At 35.4% G+C, this 21,926-nt stretch overlaps 1 protein-coding gene across 4 annotated transcripts in view; it reads left to right on the top strand.

Moving 5' to 3' along the window:
* The first annotated feature begins 454 nt into the window (after nt 1-454).
* Nucleotides 455-21,926, top strand: part of hfp (Poly(U)-binding-splicing factor hfp) — a 654,778-nt gene continuing 633,306 nt past the window's right edge. The window contains exons 1-2 of one of the 4 annotated variants that reach the window (XM_090374213.1): nt 455-800; nt 20,180-20,237. In XM_090374213.1, coding sequence (XP_090230339.1) covers nt 762-800; nt 20,180-20,237 — 97 coding nt within the window. In that variant the 5' untranslated portion in view covers nt 455-761. Of the gene's footprint in view, nt 801-20,179; nt 20,238-21,926 lie in introns of those variants that run through there. The other 3 variants (XM_090374209.1, XM_090374210.1, XM_090374211.1) reach the window with 3 other exon arrangements.

Genomic DNA, 21,926 nt, shown 5'->3' with positions numbered 1-21,926 from the left:
TAATCCTATTAATTTTAATAAAGAAAATAGTGTTTTATTTTGGCAACTAATGTATTAAACAGCTCTAAACCAATTAATTTGATTAATCAATAATTTTGCGAAATCTTTTGTCTGCGGATTTTATGTATTTATGTCTCTGAATTCAGGGGAGTATTCAGTGGTGGGCAGTGATGGAATATGCACGCCCTGACCAAAAATTAAAAATTAAAGAAAATTAACGCAGGAATGGTCCTAAAAAAAAAAAAAAAAAAATTCCAAAAACCTGGTTGCCATTAACTCCTCCCTACTATGATGTGAGGATGGTCGTCAACCCCCCAACTTTCGATTATACCTCGAAATTAAATAAAGAATATTTATTTAATGGATAAATTATTCTCGCAGCGTGACGCATAGAAAGTTTCCCTCTGAGAAGATGTATAGTTTATACTAGAACTGGTTAATCTCCATCCAGCTGATGTGACTGAAAATTCCTGCCAGTGTGAAGTATTTGTGTAATTTTCTGGAGTTAATCGTTTTGTTTGGTTGGGAATTGCGAGCAGTCATCGAATTAATGTCATGTTGCCTAATGGAATTTGTGAGACTTATGAATTGCGCTATGATTTCTATTATGACGAGAGTATCTTTTCATTCTTCTGAGTTACCTTATGATTTTTGCTGTTGGTGCACCTTTAGTAAGAATTAATTGTATTGTGTGAATAGGTGTAACTTTGGGGTGATTAAGAAGCTGCCGAGTACAAATAGGCTGAAATTAAATCTTAAAAATGAGTTCGACTGCAGTTCTGAATGGTGATATTTCAAAGGTAAGTTTGTATGTATATATGCGTTTTGATAGAGGATGCATAAACCTTTGCATGGTAATTTTCTTCTGCAGTGTTTTCTCCCTCTCTGAATTATTTGATGAATTAACATTTTTTTTTTTTTTAATTTAGTTTATGTTGAACTAAACGGATAGATTATTCAAATCGGTCAGTTAGTTTGCAGTCTAAGCATGTAGACTATTTCGATGGCCCTTGTGTGTATTGGCAACTTTTCCGCTCAATATTGTTATGGTTGAAAACCCCCTGCGTTCATTTGGCATCAAATATTGTGTAATTTTGAATAGAGAGGAAAACAACATTGTTCACCTTTTTTCGTGAAAACTTTATTATCCTGAATCCTGGTATATATATATCTTTCTGATAGATCATTTTGATTAATCTAGTATTATCGATACACGCACAACATGCGTGATCAAATGCATGGATCATTTAAAGACATTTAGTGCTGTCGTGGGGGGATCTCAAAGACCTGTGTTTTAGGACTACCAGATTTCTGTATGTACAGGATTATCCCAACCCTTCCCCCTGTTTTTTGTTGTAAAAGCTTCTTTAGGATGCATAATTGTTTATAATTGTAATGTATTTATTATTAGCCATATGGTGCAAGGAAGCCTGGAACTTATGCTGCACCATCCAAAAAAAAAAAAAAAAAAAAATTCCGAGTTACCCTGTGAGAGAGAGAGAGAGAGAGATTCAAAAGTAGAAGGGATATCCAGCTTGGGACCCTTGGTGTGCCAAGCCCATACTCACCACATGTGAGCAGATATTGCAAGAATTAAAATACTTGATAACAAACTAGCAGCATATATATTTTACTGTACCTTGTACTGGTAAATAAGATATGTAAACCAATTAATGTGTAAGAATTAATGCTTTATTTCATGGTGCAAACTCGAGATAAAACTGATTGGAACAGAGGATCAAAGCTGTTTCCTTGACCTAGTAAAAAATTCTGTTTTTGTATTTTGATCTAGCCTCTTTCAGCTGGTGGATACCAAAAAACATCAGCAACCCTCTTTGTTCAATGTTTTCTACCTTATTTGGTAGACACCCTATTTGTTCAATGTGAAAACTGAAATCTGACAGCTCTAATATTGTTGAAATTTTCGATTTAAACGAAGCTTCCAGTTTCCCACAGGTGAAAGGTGGTAGTAGTAGTAGTGGCATGTGATGCAAGAAAGCAAGTGTATGAGCTTATGCAGCATCAGCCAAAAAAAAAAAAAATCACACCATTCCCTCCAAATGCTTGTCCAGTTCTTCCTTAAATTTATTCAACCTATCAACTTTCACAACGACAGATGGAAGTTTGTTCCAGCAATTAACCACCTGCTGGCTAAAGGCAAATTTCCGGACATCCATTCTACATCTGTCCTTTCTTAATTTGAATTTATGCCCCCTTAGGTTCGTAATCTGAACAAGTGGAAGGATCCCATCAGAATTCAGCGTGCTCAACCCATTCAAGGCCTTATACACCTCAATCAGATCACTGTGCAGGTGCCTAGTCTCCAGCTACTGCAATTTCCAGAACTTGAGCCTCTCTTGGTAAGAGGATCCCTTCATTCCCTTCACCAATCTCGTTGCCCTTCTCTGTACCCGCTCAAGTAAATCTACGTCCTTCCTAAAATGAGGCCTCCAGACCTGTACGCAGCACTCAAGACATACTGCATACAGTTTAATCTTTCACCTGTTGCAGTAGGTGAAAGATTAAACAAGCAGTCACTGTCAATTGAAGTAATGGATACCTCAGGATAGAGCTGCTGTCACGGGATTGGTGAATTAGCATTAGCATTAGTAGAGGCATGTAATGCAAGAAAGCTAGCTTATCACAGCCGGAAAAAAAAAAAAAAAAAAAAAAAAGAACACTTCCCATTTCACCCATTCATTTGATTCAAAATTTGTCGACTTCTTCCTTGAATTTATTTAAACTATCAACTTCCACAATGACAAATGGAAGTTTTTTCCAGCAATCAACTACCTGCTGGCTAAAGGCAAATTTCCTCACATCTATTCAACAACTTCCTTTTCTCAATTTGAATCTATGCCCCCTCAGGTTCGTATTCTGAGCAAGAGGAAGAATCCCATCAGCATTCAGCATGCTCAACCCATTCAAGGCCTTATACACCTCAATCAAATCACCCCGAGGTGCCTAGTCACCAGTTCTTAAGTTCTGCCTCATTCCACAGTTGGTACTGCTACCCTACTCTTGGGTTACTGCTACCCATATTCAATACATTGTATTTGTTAATGTTAAACTTAAGTTGCCACTTCTCAGCCCATCTGCCGATCTTTTCTAGATCCTGTTGCCAACCTTTGTATAATCTGCAGACTTTGACATTAAGCTTGATATACCTTCATCAATATCACTGATAAATTTACAAAACAACAATGGGCCCAACACCAAACCCTGGGTGACACCACTAATAACATTAGTCCATGAAGAACAATGTCCTTTGATTATGATTTTCTGTCTTCTTCCACTCAACCAACCTTTTATCCATTGTAGCAATTTTCCCTTAATGCTACACTGCTCCAATATGTACAGTAGTCTTCCATTTGCAACACTATCAAAAGCTTTCTTGAAATCCAAGTATATGATATCAAAATTATTTTTTGCATCCAGTTCCTTTGTGTCTACATCATAGTATCCAATCAAATTTGTCAGACAAGGCCTCCCCTTAACATACCCATGCTGAGTCTGAATTATTACTGCAGTCTTGTTTAGATGATCCTGCATTGCTTCTTTAACCAGTGACTCCATTATTTTCCCTGGAACAGAAGTTAAACTAACAGGTCTGTAATTACTCTTGTCACCCTTTGATTCCCCTTTGTGAATTGGGGATACATTTGCTCACAAGTCAATGGGGACTTCCTCTGAGTGCAAGGAAGCTTTCATAATTATGGCTAAGAGTTTTACTTTCTTTGCTGCCTCCTTTAGTATAGTTGGATTGATCCCATCCACCCTAGGTGGATGGGGTCCACCTAGGTTTAACTTCAACAATTTCAGCTCCACTTTACTCTCAGTTATTAACAAATCATTTAACTCCCTATTAGTTTGATTAATATTTGGCCTTGCCATCCTTGAGTAACCCCTCATGTGTGAATGAAGATGCCAAATACTCATTTAGTTTGGCAGCAATATGAGAATGATCATCTACCCATATGCAGTCAAACCATCGATATCAAGTGGACCAAACTGATTCATCACCTTCCTTTTAGCGTATATATAAGTAAAGAAGACATTGCTGTTTTTTTTATATCCTTTGCCAAAGATTTCTCATAATCTGCCTTCGCTTGCCTAACCTCCTTTGTGACTTGATTACAGACCAGCTTATATCTACCCTTGGCTTCTGTGTCACCTGATAATTTATAGGCATCCCATTCATTTTTCTTCTCTGCCTGAGTTTCATTATTTCATCTGACATCAATTTGGGCCTAAACCTAGAACAGTATTTCTTAGTTGGAACAAAAAGCCTAGTAGCATTCCAAGGTAATTTCCTCGAATGCTTCCCATTTAGAATTTGCTGTTGGTAACATCATCAGTTGGTCCCACTGCATAGAGTTGTGGAAGTAAGTTAGATTTTAGGTTGTTTGTTGAGCCTATTAAATAACTAGCTGAGTATAATGTATAATAGAATCTCATTAGATTTAGTGAGGCCTACAATTGTATAGTGAGCCTTGTCTACTTTGCATTACTCCTGTTGTAAATGGAATCATTTTACTCATGTGATGTCAGTTGTAACTTTTATTTTGTGTTTGTTGAATTGAAATTGCCTTTTATTCATTAAAGTTTACTAAATTTAACCCATAACTGTTCAGAGGCTTTTGTATAATAGGGTGAAACAGAAGATGAGACACTTATTAGGAAATGTTAACCTGGGCTAGACTAATATTAAAGCTGTAACAAGTATAGCAGAAGATATGTCAGATAAAATACCCAAAATAAGAAAAGGATAAGAATACAGAACTAATATCTAAAAACATTAATTGAGGTAAAGAAGGCGGAATATAAAAAATGTTTACAATGATTAATTTTCCAAGAATACCGAATGAATAGTAATAACTAAAAACATTAATTGAAGAAAAGAAGATAGAATAAAAAATATTTACAGAGGAACCAGCATGGGGCTATATGAGGTGTATTGAATATAAATGGGGCATATTGGATATAAAAAATTATGAGGAAGAGTTAGAAAATTGACAAGACAAACATGAAGAAGTGACCATGATAAATTAATAAAACATTACAACAGGACCACAACAGATAGATTATCAGGACCACAGCAAATAGGTTTAAAAATTTTCGGACTTCTTCAGATGATGGGAAAAGACTAATTTAAGCTTTGTTTAAAATGAAGAATGGCATTGGGATGTAAATCCCTTTGGTATGCGGAACAAGCCAATAAAGGTACAAGGAGAATGACATTAGAGGAGATAATTTATGACAAAGGAAGAATTAGAGGAAGTATTAAAGAAAGCTTCAAATATGAAAAGATCAGGACTGAAAATATAGTACCTGAAAAATGAAAAATAGGATTTTTTGGTGACAACATTGAAATTATGTATACTCATACATAATTTCAATGTTAAAAACTGATTAACACATTCACTGTGTCATGATGCAAATATGCAGTATTGGGTTTTTAATCCACTTAGTGGGAAAAACTACCTAAGAACTTTTTATTCTGATTTGATAGCAGAAAAAAGATATTTTTGGCAAGCGACCTTTACTAGCCGCTAACTCAACCATAGTGAGAAGAAAGCCCTTAAAGTTGTCTTCCCTGCCCAGTCTTGATCAATTCAATCCTGTGGTTTTCAGTCCCAGGTTAAAAAGGTCATCGGTGAAGCCACAGTGGAAGTGGTAACACATTTGATGCATATAAGTGTTTTCAGCAGTAGCTTAAGTGCTGTGCTGTAATGCATTTGTAATGTATTTGGATCAAAGAATCATAAAGGTTTTCAAAACATTGTACAGGAGTGCAATTCACTGAAAAATTATTGCAGAAATTAAAAAAAAAGTGATGATGATGCCCAGGCTAAGGACATAGCAAAAAGAATTAACTTATTAGATGCAGTGCATGTGATGGTGACTCCTTGGGATTTAATTTGTGAACAATCAATCAAAAAACTGGTGTCAGAAAGCTGGATTTATTCAGCCAGGTGTGATAAATATTGAAAAAGTAGTGAGGTGCCAACAGAGTATATCGGTAATTCATTTTAATATTACACAAAATTTCAACAAGTGGATAAAAATTGGTGAAAAGCTTCCTTTTTGATGTATACCAGATAAACCTGACACTGAGATGGAAAATAAATTATGATAATGAAGGTATTGAGGTCCATAGACTTATGCCAGTGACCATAGAAATTAGGAAATTTGAAGTGTTACAAGTTGCATTAGAACTAATGGAGGGAACAGTGAAACTACAAATTATTGTACTGGTTACAAGGACACATTGAAAGTTTAAGATTTTAGGGATTGCACCAGTGTTTTTTTTCTGGAACAAATTCTTCAGCATTTGGACTGAGGGCTGGAACTGCAGCAGCATGATGAACAGGACGAGGCATTGGAGGGCTTTCGACCATAGCCTTTAGTTCGAGAAGCACGTGATAGAATTTACATTGCTGATCTTCTGTTCAAAAAAGATGCTGTTTAATATCACCATTTTCTCTAAATTTTTTCCTCAGCATTTGTTCCAGGAAGCAAATGAGCAGTCATTGTTTGTGGGTGTTGAAGGCAGGGGGGAGGATGGGTAGGAAGAGTCATCTGTTTGGGGATGCATCTTTAGTTCACTTCCTTGTATGATGTGAGGGCTTAGGAGACTAGTAAATTGATAGAGAGGAGATGAAGGATAGTCGGCTTTGTGAAGGAAATCAGCATCTGTTGGGGTATCCCTACAATTCAGCTGACTCGAAGGCGACTGTAAATTTGTACTTCCCTAGTTAGCACTAAAAATTATTCACATCTGAAATCATTTTTTTAAAACACTGACTTAGAAAAGTTCTTTATTAATGAACATCCATCACAAAAATCCATACGGCATATTCCCTTGCAGATAACCCAATTTCGTTCTGTTTTTTTTTTTGACATACCATGCACGAAACCACTTCCTTAGGTGACATGCTGAAGAGTTAAGAATGGTTTTGAATACAAGCAAACAGAATATAACAATTAAGCATGTGGGCTGTTATTGATGCAGCAGGGAATCGAAGAGAAGAGTAGTAAGTCTGAAGAAACAAGACGACAGTTCAGACTTGGGTGTGGCCAACTGCAAAATTGCTAGAGGGCTGCAGGACTTTACCAAATCAGGAACACTGCCAAGGTCACAAACAGCTTACATGCTTATTTGTTATATTCTGAAGAGCACTTCAGGTCAAAAGCCAATAAAGTAGCTATGCTAAACAAAGGATCAGAGAGTAATGTTAGATAATAAAAATTTATACTTAAATAAATAGTAATTATCTTAATGAAGACTAAATAAAAACCATCCAAGCTGCTTAATAATCATTTAAGGAATGTGTCAGTACACAAATTTTACAAAAATGCCATTTGAAATCTACTTAAAATCACTATAAAGCAAGAGCTAAATCACCTGGCGGAGCAACATTTGTTGAGATCACATGAATGGATAAACAAATATCAGATACTTATTCTATGAGTAAAAATAATTCTTTGTTGCTTGTAAATTAGGCTTTACCTTATATTACCATATCTAAGATTTAAATATCCACCAATCTGAATTATCCCTTTCTTACTAAATTAATTAATGTCAAATGCTAATATCCTTCTATAGATTGTATCTTCATGGGGCATACCCATTCATGAAGCAATAATTCAGACACAGCATGGGTTTGTTAAGGGAAAGTCTTGTCTGACAAATTTGATTGGATATTATAATGTGGTTACAAAGGAACTGGATGCAAAAAATATTTTTGATATCATATACTTGGATTTCAGGAAAGCTTTTGACACTGCATGGAAGACTACTGTACAAATTGGAGCAGAATGGTATTAAGGGTAAGTTTCTACAATGGATAAAAGGGTGGCTGAGTGGCAGCAGACAGAGAGTGGTAATCAGTGGGTGCTGCTTTTCATGGACTAATGTTATTAGTGGAGTCCCACAGGGTTCGGTGTTGGGTCCACTGTTGTTTTGTATATTTATCAATGATATTGATAAAGGTATATCAGGCTTAGTGTTGAAGTTTGCAGATGATACAAAGGTTGGCAGGGTTGTTAATGGCAGTGTGCTACTGCAACAGGATCTAGAAAATTTGGACAGATGGGCTGAGAAGTGCCAACTGAAGTTTAACATTGACAAATGCAAAGTACTGCATATGGGTAGAAGTAACCCCAGAGAAACGGACCAACTGTGTGGTACTACACTTAAGGTGGTAGAAAATGAAAAAGACCTGGGAGTAATTGTGCAGTCAGATACGAAGTTTTTCTGAGCAATGCAGACAGGCTGCCAGGGCTGGTCATGGGGTTTTGTCAATGATATACAGGAGTTTTGCTAGCAGGGAAAAGGTGGTGATTATCCCTCTTTATAATGCAATGGTCAGGCCGTGCCTTGAGTACTATGTACAGGTCTGCAGCCCTCATTTTAGGAAGGATGTGGATTTGCTTGAGTGTGTACAGAGAAGGGCAACAAGATTGGTGAGGGAAATGAAGGGATCCTCTTACCAAGAGAGGCTTAAGTCTGCAAATTGCAGCGGCTAGAGACTAGGCACCTGCGCGGTGATCTGATTGAGGTGTATAAGGCCGTGAATGGGTTGAGTACGCTGAATTCTGATGAGATTCTTCCCCTTGTTCAGATTACATACATAAATTCAAATTGAGGAAAGACATGTAGAATAGATATGCGGAAATTTGCCTTTAGCCAGTGGGTGGTTAATTGCTGGAACAAATTTCCATCTGTCGTTGTGGAAGTTGATCGGGTAAATAAATTTAAGGAGGAACTAGACAAACATTTAGAGGGAATTGTTTTGTAAATTTTTTTTTTTTTTGGTGATGCTGCATAAGCTCATACGCTTGCTTTCTTGCATCACATGCCACTACTACTACTATTAATTTAGTAAGAAAGGGATAATTCGGGTATCTTCATGAATGGATATGCCTTTTCCTGTTCAGTAATGACTTGGCATATCCCTCCTAGAAACACCAAGCAAAAATGTACAGGTCACCCCCACTTAACACCGATAATTCGTTCCGGAAAAACAGAGCGTTAAGTGAATCCGTGCTGAGCGAGTGCCGCATTCCCATAAGGTAATATATGTATTTGTGAGTTGCGGTCGATGCCATCGGATATTTCCTAATCAATAATAAACGGTATTGAAAAGATGCACAAATGTCGGTCAAAATATTTAATATTCAAATATTTGTACATATAAAATATTCTGCATTACATACATATATAATTATGTGGTAACTACTTACGTATCAAAATTAAACTTAAAATTCCAATTAAAATCATGAATTAATTGATTTAATTTAATTCATGAATTTAATCATTAAAAATGTGTTGATTTTGGGTTGAACTTTGGCCCTCTTCCAAATAAACTAAAAGGGGTATTAATTTTAAATCCCCCGCAGTGTTACCACCCAACAATAAAGTCAACCGATCCTTAGCCTCTTTGAAACCTGGCATGTTTTTTTCTTCTTTCAATATGAAACTTCTTTTAAGCATTTTGTTTCCACAAAAGTCCTGCTTCTCTATGTTAAAAACTTGTTGAGAAGTATAATACCCCTCTTCAATAATTTTAACAAGTACTTTTTTGAAACTTTCAACTCCTTGATCTGCACTTGTGGCTTCTCCCTGGATTTTAAATCTGTTCAACCAGCCCTTACCAGTTTTAAATGGTTCCAATTTTTTTTTTTAGGTGAGTTTTCTTCTGATCACCATATAGGCTAATATCTCTCTCTCTTTTTTTATTTATTTTTTTATAATATTTAACTTAACTGAATTCTGCATTGGATATTATATTCAATAAAATTAGTCTTTCCATTTCAATCCTAATAGCCGGCCTAGCCCTAGTTGCTTGCAGTGGAACAGCTATCTTTCCCGCTGCTAAAATTAATTCTTTATTTTTTTTTATAATTCTTACAGTTAAACTTGCAAGTCCTAAATTATGGCACATATCTGCTTGTCTTTGACCGGAATTGATTCACTTCAAAACGTCTAATTTAATTTTCAAATTCAGTCTTTTTCTTACATTTATAGTCTTCGTACTGCGCCCAGACGTTGTTGCTTTTTCATTCTTATCGGCCATTATTAACTCTTCGCAAATGTAACTGCATTGATTGCATTAAGATATAATGTTCAAGTAAACTGTCCATTACGCACAATGTCTAATACTGTATTGAGTGATGACTAGACTTCGGCGGCGCCTCCGTAGCCAGGTGGGAAGGAGCAGCAGTGCGTAGCACGCGCTTGTTGATTAGACCGGGGCTTGAGCCCATCACCACCAAATACGGAGGAAGTGGAAAGGTCAGGGAATGACCACCGCATATCCTGGAGCAATATGGCCTTAGTTGCTAATGCTCCTAAAAACCAAATAACAACAACTAGACTTTGGATAAATGCATATAACGCAAATATTACAAGCAATATACTTGATCATTTTTTAAAATGTTGATCTTGGAACTACGTAACAAGTCGCTATAGTGTGGGAAAATTTCTGAAGTCGGTGTGGGAAACGTTTTAACTGAATTTTTATATTCATTTTCAAGCTATTGACTCCATCAAATGAAACGATTTCATTAAATATGCCAAAAATGCAATCTGTAAAAGAGCGTTATAGTGATCTGTGACAGCATTATAGTCAGATACAGGTTATAATCTAAGAACAGTGTTATAGCGAATCAGCTTCAAGCGAACCGCATTATAACGGGGCCTGCTGTATATTAGTTTTGCTAGAAAATTGTATTAAGTTTATTGACAGTGTTTCCTAGTCCCTCCCTGCCTTTTATAAATTTCAGATAGCATCCTCTTTGCTAAGTGAGTTGACCTGTAGAAAAGAAGTACAGTAGAGCTTCGACAATCTGAACTAATTGGGACTGGGAATAGTTAGTTTTCGATTTGTTCAGATTTTCAAACTTATCCAAAATACAGTTCTGGAGATTTAAAAAAAAAAGGTTTAGTAAGTTTAGAAATAAAAACACTAAGTTGTATTAACATATTTTATGCATAGGTAACAAAACAAATGGAACTTTCAGTCACAATAACACATTAATACACTGATTTTGCAATAATTTCAGTCACAGTAACAATAAAGGCCTACAGAATAGGCCTTTAATGAAAATAATTACTTATTTTTTGCTGTACCATTTTCGAACTTCGTTTCTTTTCTGCTAAATCTATCACTATTTTCAGCAAGAGTAGTTGAGTTGGACAGTATTCAGTTTGTTTTTCGTGGGTAGCACAGTTGGTAGAATCACCGTCCTCTCCTCCCTGGGTGTAAAAGACCCGAGTTCGAGACCAGTCAGTGATGGAAGGAATTTTTATGTGCCTTTTTAACAACTTGGCTGACTTTGCCAGTCTCAGGTGAGTCTCCTCCAAACTGTGGTTTGGAGGAGACTCACCAGAAAATCAACAGAAAATTAACAGAAAATCAATCATTTAACAGAAAATCAACTACAGAACATGTAATTTACAGACAGTATACACAGAGCAATATGACCTTAGTGCTGATTCTCCCAGAACCCAACTACAACAGCAACAAACAGCATCTTTGAGGGATGGGTCATTAGCTGTTCTCATGGTTTTTTTTTTTTTTTGCACCATCATCTGAATCAAGTTTCGATGTGAACTTTAAAATTTGTTCCTTTTTTGATTTCTGTTTTGGTTGATTTTCCAACCTTGTAAAATCTTGCTAATGAAGACTCACTTTCTCCATTTAAAAGTCTGTTTAAAATCTCAATCTTCGATTTAATTGTTAAAAATTTCTGCCTCCTTTTAAAAAACAAAGAAGACCATAACGTCAGTACGGTAAAATAAAACTCTGAGTGTTCAAACTCTCTTCATTCCTATATCTAACCTTCGTAAACATTTAATCTGTATCTCACTGGCGCATGATATGCGCCAGTGAGATACAGATTGCAGTTTCTGTGCCATGTTCTTTGTTATTGATTGACGCTTATCTTTTTTTTTATTGTTTTAGATTTTACAACTCAAAAAAAAAAAAAAAAAAAAAAAAAAGTCAATGAACAGAAATATCAGATTTTTTTTTTTTGGCTGATGCTGCATAAGCTTGCTTTCTTGCATCAAATGCCTCTACTAATGCTAATGCATCAGAGATTACAAAGTGTTATGTTTAGTTAGTACTCTATGTATATTAATTAAGCTATGTACGTAAGCATAAATTTATTTTTATTTTGCTAATCTGTGGATAATATTCTTCCGATTTTCATGTATTAATTAATTTTGTTAATTGGTAAGGTAAAACAAAAGTACACCTAATTCTGTTTTTACACGATAGATACGTTCCTGAAAAATACGTGTAAAAAAAATTCGTGTAAAAAAATACATTGTATTTATGGAAGAAAAGAAGATTGGTTCCGGATCTAAAAAATCAGTAAAAATAATTTAAAAAAAAAACACATATAAAAATATTCTTTTTAAGCTTATTATTTTATTTCAACAAAATACACATGTAATAATATGTAATGTAAATGTATTAAAGTAAATTTGTATGCATATGAAATGAATTCTTCATGAACAAAAAAAATCTGTTTTACACATAACAAAATTTTATTCATTTTCACTTTCTGATAATAAACGGCGCATACGTTTGCGTACGACTGGAATATCACTGCTATCACTATAAATGTTGTGGACATCGTCTTCTTCCTCTATTAATGAAATTCTTTCTGTGATCTCTTGAGCAAAATCAGCACGAGTCTCCTCTGGTGCTGATGTTTCACCTGTTTTACGAACGAATTCAGTTATTAATCGTTGTGTTCGTGTTTTGGTTAGGCTGTTAAATTCTCTGTAAGAGGCTGTCAACAATTTCAGTTCAAGTTGAAACTTCTCAGCGCGTTCCTCATTAGGGTCATGTTTGACAAAATGATTACCTAATTTTCTGGCCAGTTCCAGACCTTCTTTTATTAAATCTGCATTTAGAACAGGATCATTTTCTTCATTATCACTACGTTCTGTGGGATAAGGAGTCCCAAGGACAATCTCTAATATTTCATCTTCGCTTAGGGCTTGGTCGGTTAACAATTCATCAATATCTTCAAACGATAGATCATCGAATCCTCCACCAATTTTGTGTGTCATTGTAATGATGTTGGGAAATGCGGTTCTATTAAGGATGATGGGATTTTTGATTTTTACACATTGTGGCCAAACCGCTTTCCAACACGCATTTAAAGTTGCTGGTTTTAATTCAGTTAACGCTAATCCAACTTGATTGATACAATCCATAATTGAGAATTTCTTCCACACATCAATGACTGTTAGTGTTTCATCATTCAGTTTGTCCAAAACGTGTTGGAATGTTCGTTTTACGTAGTATGTTTTAATTGTCGCAATTATACCTTGGTCTACCGGTTGTATCAAAGATGTAGTATTAGGTGGCAGAAATAAAATTTGTACGTTTGGGTGTTCCAAGACAGGATGGCTGGGTGCATTATCAAGAATCAGAAGAACTTTAAATTCGAAACCTTTCAAATTCATATAACGTCTGACTTCTGGGACGAAACATTTGTTGAACCATTCTATAAAGATAGCAGTAGTCACCCAGGCCTTCTTGTTTGCCATCCAGTGAACAGGTAGTTTATTGATATCTACACCTTTCATTGAACGTGGGTTTAGGGCTCGATTTACCAGCAGTGGTTTCAACATACGATCTCCTGAAGCGTTAGAGGAAAATAATAAGGTCACACGATCCTTAGCTACCTTAAAACCACCAGCAGTTTTCTGCGATTTGGCTACATACGTTCTGTTCGACATTCGTTTCCAGAAGAAACCAGTTTCATCTGCATTCCACACTTGATCAGGAGTGTATCCTCCATCTTCAATAATTTTTGCAAGTTCCTGCGGGAATACTTTAGCAGCCGATTCACCTTTAAGTTTTATATTATGAAGAGTATTCCTTTTAAGAAACCCTGTAATCAAACCTGTACACGCAGAAAATTCATACTTTCTGTTTAATTGAGATGAAGTGCTTGGCTCCTTTTCTTTAATCTGTCTGTAAATTCTTAGTGCTGTTTGCTTGATGGCATTTCCATCTACTGGTACTTTTTTTTGTGACTGGTCTTCTATCCATATTACCAGAGCCTTTTCCATTTTTTCCTTGACAATATCTCTTGTATATGATGATGAATTAACACTTACTTTTGTTTCAGAACATACCGACTTCCTAATTGCAGCTTCATTTTTCTTAATAGTTCTTACGGTAGCTTCATGTACACCAAAATGCTTTCCTACAGACGTAGCCCCTTGTCCAGTTGCAAGACGATCTAAAACCTGAATTTTAAGTTCCAAAGAAATCGCTTTCCTTTTCATTTTGGTAATAGGCGAATTATTCCACATTAATAAGGGCTACCGAAAAATATCTCAGTTATAATTAATAAAAAAAGGTATGAAAAATTTGTGAACTTACAATTTATTGACTATCGGCAAAATTAATAAATTTTTACGTGCACAAATTTCACTAAAGATTCTTTCACTTTGAAATAGAGCGTACTACTAAATGTCTTCCGAAGATACAATGCACAAATACCGTAGATGTGCACCAAATTCAATAAAAACGTTGACGATTCATAGATATCTAGACGTACACATTGGTAAACAAAAGCACGCGTTTCAAAACGCACACACTAGCTGTTATCCAATCTATTGGTGCATGTAAAATAGAAATGATACTAATATGCCACAAATTAAAAAAAAAATTTTCTTAGAATTTAGGCAAAAAAAATTAATTGAAATCGTGTTAAATCAAAATGACTCGCGTAAAAAGAGAATGAAATTTTTATTTTGAATTCGTGTTAAATCAAATTCGTGTAAAAAAAGTTTGTGCAAAAACAGAATTAGGTGTATACATTTATAAATTTATGCTTTATATCTTCATTTTTATAGCTTGTGGACAATATTCCTCCGATTTTCACTTATTACAATTGCCATTTAATAGAATCAAAATTTAATTTGCAAACGTGATCATAGTAACTGGTGGTTACTGCAATTATTTTATGGCACCAGCATAAAAAAATAAAAAAATGTTGGCTTGTTTAGATTATTGATGTTTCAAATTATTGGCATTCTGATTTTCAATGCTCTACTGTAGTAGCAGTAGTGGCAAATGATGCAAGAAAGCAAGCGTATATAGCATCAGCAAAAAAAAAAAAAAAAAAAAGCACTACAAACTTCTCAAATGCATACCCTCCAACAATTTGTCTAGTTCTTCCTTGAATTTATTCAAACCATCCACTTCTACAACAACAACAGATGTCAGACTGTTTGGACAATCAACCACCCGCTGGCTGAAGACAAGCTTCTGCACGTCTATCCTGCAATCATCGTTCCTTAAATTAATACACGAGATGTGGCCTAATCATAGCTTTGTATAAAGGGATAATCACTTTATTCCTGCTAAAAAGTTTCTGTATATGAGCTTTTCTTGCAGTGTCTTCACTGCTTAGAGAATTTCTTATCTGACTGCATGATAGCCCCCCTCCCCCAAGGTCTTTTCATTTTCCACTACCCTTAGCGTAGTATGACACAGTTGATAAGTTACTTTGAGATTACTGTTAGCCATATGCAGCACCTTGCATTTGTCAATGTTAAATCTCAGCCCATCGACCCAATTTTCATAGATCTTGTTGCAGTAGCTCAACCTGATTACTCTTGTTAACCACCCTGCCAACCTTTGTATCATCTACAAACTTTGACATGAAGCCTGCTATAACTTTATCAATAATAAATATTGAAAGAAAACAATGGGCTGAGCACTTAATCCTGGGGAACTCCTGATAACATCAGTCCACAAAGAGGAGTGCCCACTGATAACTATAATTATGAGGATGCTCTTATAATTATGGCTAAAAGCTTGCTTATTTACTTTTGCCCTAGGTACCTTTTTTTTATGTTCAGCTTCAATAATTCCTCTTCCACTCTCCGTTCATGTTATTTTGTGTCTTCTTCTATTTAATCATCTCTTTATCCAAAGCAGTAACTTGCCCTTAATGCCACATTACTCCAGTTTATTCAGCAGTCTTTTATGTGCAATAGTATCAGAAGCCTTCCTGAAATCCAAGTATATGATATCAAAATTATTTTTTGCATCCAGTTCCTTCGTCACTGCATCATAGTAACCTATCAGATTGGTTAGACAAGACTGCCCTTTAACAAATTCATGCTGTTACTTCAGTATAATTGCATTCCTGTCCAGATGATATTGCTTTACTTCTTTAACCAGTGACTCCATTAATTTCCCCTAACATATGTTCAGCTGACAGGTCTGTAATTATTTGTCACCTTATACCCCTCCCCTTTATGAATTGGGATACATTTGCACATCTCCAGTCCATAGGGCCTCCCCTTAATCCTTAATCCTCATAATTATTGCTAAAAGCTTGATTACTTCCTTTGCTGCATCTCTTAATATGATTGGATAGATCCCATCCACATGAAGTGCCTTTTTTTTTTTATGTCCAACTTTAATTCCTTTTCCACTTTCCCTTTCAGTTATCACAAAGTCATTTAGCTCCCCATTGGAGTTTATAAACTTCTGGCATCTTTTCCCTTCAATAATTCCTCATGTGTGATTATAGATGCAAAATACCTATTCAATTTGTCAGCAACCTGAGCACAGTTATCATCGGCCAATCCATTGATATCAAGTTGCCCAATATGATTCAGTCCCTTCCTGCTACTGCTAATTTAATCATAGAAGTCTTTGCTGATTTTCTGTGCATTCTCTGTCAGAGAATTCTCATAATCTGCCTTAGCTTGCCTAACCTACTTTGTGACAGACTAATTACATATTACAGACTAATTTATATATATCATAGGTTTTCTGTATCACTGAATAATTTATATGCATCCCATGCACTTTTCTTTGCTACCATTTGTCTCATTAGTTCTTCTGACATCCATTTAGATCTAAGCCTTGAACAGTATTTCTTCATTGGTATGAAGAAATACTGTTTGCCTAGTAGCATCTATGATTGCTTCTTTGAATGAGTTGAAAACCTGTCTGACACCATATTGTACTCAGTCTTATGAAAGCAAAACCCTTTACTTTACCATTGACCGTAGTTATGTCTTTAATTAAATTCCACATTAGTACACTGTGATTGGTGTGCCACCCAGTGGGTCTTTTACCTGCAGATTCATAATGCATGAAGAATCACTGCTGATAACCAGATAAAGAGTATTGCTTCCTCTTGTTGCCTCTCTAACATGCTACAGTAGAAAACAGTCACCCAAAAATATACAAAAGTCTTGCTAGCATGTGAGTGACCAACCCACAAATTCCAATCAACATCTGAAAGGTTAAAATTCCCAACTATAAGACATTCTTATTTATTAGCCCACAGTATTTCTCTGTATAATTGTTTGGTATACTCATCAGTCATCAAGCCTATGACACATTCCTACTCTCAGTTTTGTTTTTTTTGTACTTATATCACACCAAACTGACTCAACATTGCACTGGTAACCCTTGTCAGCTAGATGCACTGCCTGAGATTTAATATGCTTCTTAACTAAGAGCATAATCCCCCCCCAAACCCTCCTGTCCTGTTTATCTTTCATGTATACAGTGTAATACCCATATTCAAAATCAGCATTATATATCTTAGTGACAACTTATCTCTCCTATACCCAACAATGTCTGCATTTGATGACTTAATCAGTACTTCAAATTCATCAAGTTTATTTAAAATGCTCCTGGCATTAGTGTATGTGGGACACATTCTTACTCTTAGTTACCCTTGCACAGCCCATGTATTCACTTGTTCTATGATGACCTACAGCAGGGCCTGAAGTCCCCGACACCTTGCTTTCTGAGCTGCTACATTTTCTAATAGAAGCATTGCAAGAAACACAACTCCCCCCCCCCCAATCTAGCAGTTTTTTGACCCACTTTATCACTGATTTGATAGCATCAGGATGTATTCTTGCACCCTTTATATTTATGTGTATCCCATCCCTGTAAAAACAGTCTCTCCTGTTAAAAGCACATACCATTCACAAAAATTCTACTGGAGAGAAATGAGCCTTGCACATTCTCTCCAGGTCTGAAATGATTGACAAGGCTCTCAGTATGTACTCCTTCCTATCTTGTTTGGGTGGAATTGCAGACACTTTCAAATTCAATCTTAATTTGCAAATTTTTTCCAGCTTTGTCCTGCACTTTTTAAGTAAGTCCTCTGATCTACTCTTAATATTATTAAGTTGCTATTTGCTCTACAAAGTCATTTACTATTGGCTGTGGCAGACATATCCTGGTCCTATTCCATTTATCCTTCTTACACAATATATTTCTTGTTTCCCTGACAATAGAGTCATCGACAATAATCATTTCCTGTGGGATCAGTGCATTCTTCCTTGGAGACTGTTGCCTGATGCAGAGGTGTGAGCCCTGGTGTTGATGTGGGCAGCTGAGAGCTTTATGTGCCCTCCCCCCCCCATTTTAATTCTTTCCAAGGCATCTACCCTACTCTTCAAACTCCCATCAGAATGCTGAGTTGACACCTAATATTTTCACGTTCTCTGCACTGAAAATACACACAAAGACTGTATCATGTCCTGTTCCAGAAAGTTGGTGAACATTGCACAAGTTGCATATTTTGTTAGGCTGTGATTTGTAGGGGGAATTGTCCCCTTCGGTTCTCCCCTGAGCCACAGCACTCCTGCTTCTTTGTGACTCCTTTATTCATGTCCTGTTCCAGAAATATTGGCGAACATTGCACATCTTTGTTAGGCCATCATTTGTAGAATTGCCCCTGAGCCACATCACTCCTGCTACTTTGTGGCTGTTGCTGTGCTGCTCTGGTCTAGGCATGATTTCTGTTTAAATACAATTTAATTGATCAACAATGAAAATTAATAAAATTAGTTGATTAATTTACAATACTACACTAAGCTAGCAGATTCCTAAATGCAGTGATACATATTATGCTATCACGCTTTGTTATACCTTACACTATCAAGTTTATGATATACATTACTCTATACTGTAGGTGCCTCCGTAGCCAGCTGGGAAGGAGCAGCAGTGCGTAGCATACGCTTCTTGATTAGACTGGGGTTTGAGCCCATCACCACCAAATACGGAGGATGCAGAAAGGTCAGGGAATGACCACCGCATATTCCCGTAGCAATATGGCCTTAGTTGCTAATGCTCCTAAAAACCAAATAACAAACAAACAAACAAACAACTCTATATTGTTATGATCGTAGTTTTATATTAGTTATATCCTTACTAAAAAGTAAAACTTACAAAAAATCAAAAAATAGAAGCCTAACAGGTGATTATAACCTTTGAGCTACTTATTCATCATTATTGAACCCTGCTATTCCACTGCATTACTTATTATACGTTACAATATGTGTGCCAGAACACTGATACAATAGTGGTACGAATAATAAGTGGTAATTTTCAAAATTAGTAACTAAATTTCAAAATAAGCTAATGAGCTTCACTAAGACTAAACTATTTGTTAAACACAGTTTAATATGTTAAATAATCAAAAGATAGTAAAAATTTATCTGTTTCCACTAGCTCAGAATTCTTCGGCTGAGTATTAAGTGTATTCTGCATGGTTCCTGGTTCCTTATTGGTTTCTAATCTGTATCACCTTCATTATGTGATTGCTCTCTTTTTGTACATTTTCTTTGTTAATGCGATACAATATGTCTCCTTTTGTTTTGTCTCAAATATTATTACTTAGTATTGTTGCCTGCCTAGTTTTGTTTTTTCATGTATGACTAAGCTATTTTGTGTATGTAATTGCGTTTGGTTTCTATAATGTAAGCCCCTCTTGCCTTTTACCATCCAGGAAATGTGTTTCAAGTACTCTGTGCCTTCCAAGAAACTAATATTTATTTATTTTTTCTTTATTCAGTAGTTAATTTGGTAGCTAAATAAACAGAGATGATAAATACCAATAGTTAGAAAATTATTCTCTGCTAATGATGTTTAAATATGGTGAATATCAGGATATGTCTGTTTATTAATTTAAAATTTAAAGATACCGATTGAAATTAATTTAGATTTCTTACTCTATTAAATTGTTAATTACTGATTTTTTTAGTTTAATCTGTCTCTTATTTTTAATAATTGTTTTTTTTTAGTTTTTATAATCATAAGTATAGTAATGTTGCTTGTTTATTATTTTTATTTTTATCTTCCCCTCTCAGAATGGATTTGAAGAAGAAACAAATGATGAACTAGTGCAAAAGAAGATTAAAATTGAAGGTAAGTTACTGAACCATTTGTGTATTGAGTAGTAGTGGTAGTAGTCTTTTTTATGGTAAAAGGTTTTGATATTAACAGTTTTCTTTCCTAATAAATGTTGGGTCTAAAAATTTTAATAAACATAAATATCCCTTTGACTCTGGATCCTTTCTCTTTTCAGCAGTTAATAACAGTCCTCAGGTGGAGAAATATGGTCTCAGGAAATATACTTGGGCTTGACTTCTTGGTTTTGCAGAAGGATTCAGCTGTTATTTTAAACTGAGAGTTTAAATAGCAGATTAGACTGGCATTTTTTACATATACAAGGTGTAGCTATTAAATGAGACTGCATGTGCAGCCACTACACACCAAGCACCACCTGAGAAACAGACACAGCAGTTGATCTTGAACCTTTCCCTCATTGCTTTGCAGTAAGATAAGTTTCGTTACCATGTGTGTTTGCATGAAAAATGATAGACAAAAGAATTTGAGGTTGATTTGAACAATTAATCAATTTGAACAAATTTTTAACAAAACTAAAGAAAACACCAAATAAAACTTAGGAGTTCTTAAGTCAAATTTATGGGAAAGATACTATTACAATGACTACATGTTTGTGTGGCTTGATGGAGAAAGAGAGAATGTGGAAGTTGATGAATGATCAGGCTGTCCTTGTTGCCATGTAAACTGATAGAAGTGATCTTCATTTAAGCATTAGAATGGTTGCATCAGAACTTGATGTGGATAAAGAAACAGTTAGACGGACTTTAACTGAAAATTTAAGCAAGAGAAAATCCAAGATTGTGCCAAAAATTTTGAATGAATGGGAAAATTCCGAGTTTGTGAAGATGTTTTGAAAAAAAATTGAAGAAGGTCCAGACTTTGAGTACTTTCGTTTTTGAATGTGAAAATCAAAAATGAAAACCATTCTTCTTGTTTTCTTTGGTATTAGAAGAATTATGGCTGAATACACCCCACCAAATCTGACTGCTAATCAGACATACTATATTAAAGATTTGGCAAGGCTGCATGACAAAATTTGAAGGAAGAGAATTGTGGAAAGATAGTTGGATGCTCTACCAAGATTGCTCCAGCACACAACATACTCTGTTTGTTAGTTTCTGGCCAAAAAATAAATCCATGTGTGTGATCATGCACCCTACTTGCCAGACCTAGCCCCTTGTGACTCTTTTTTCTCTTCCCTAAACCGAAAAATGTACTTAAGGGAACCCATTGAAGTCCACCTTCAGAAAAAAAAAAATGACAGACGTGTTAAAAGGCTTACAGAAGATGATTTCCAGAAATGTTTCTGTGCTTGAAAGAAATGCACATGGAACAGTGTGTGCAACCCACTGCAATTATTTTGAAGGGAATAACTTGTAAGGTATGAAATATTTCATATTTATTTTATTATAACAGTCATTATTTAATAGCCATACTTCATTGACTGTATGTTAAACAGTGTTTAATATAAAGATTTAGTTATTATTATGTATAGTTCATTATTTTGCAACAAGTTGGCAGTGGTGAGCCAAATGGGAGAAGGCAGATTCTATTCTCAAGCCCATATGTGCCTGTGAGCCTGGCAGTACATGCATACATATTAAAATTTTCCCAGAATATTTGACAAGGTTCTCTTTCACTTATCATGTGTTTGAATCCACATGATGACAAAAATGCACAGCCCATTATTGACTGAGCATCAAAAAA

This window comes from Mastigoproctus giganteus, chromosome 5 (genome assembly GCF_048544385.1).
Source record: "Mastigoproctus giganteus isolate SK-2022 chromosome 5, ASM4854438v1, whole genome shotgun sequence".
Taxonomy (NCBI): Eukaryota; Metazoa; Arthropoda; class Arachnida; order Uropygi; family Thelyphonidae; genus Mastigoproctus; species Mastigoproctus giganteus.
The sequence above is the reverse complement of the archived record's forward strand: the minus strand, read 5'-3'. Positions and strand labels throughout refer to the sequence as shown.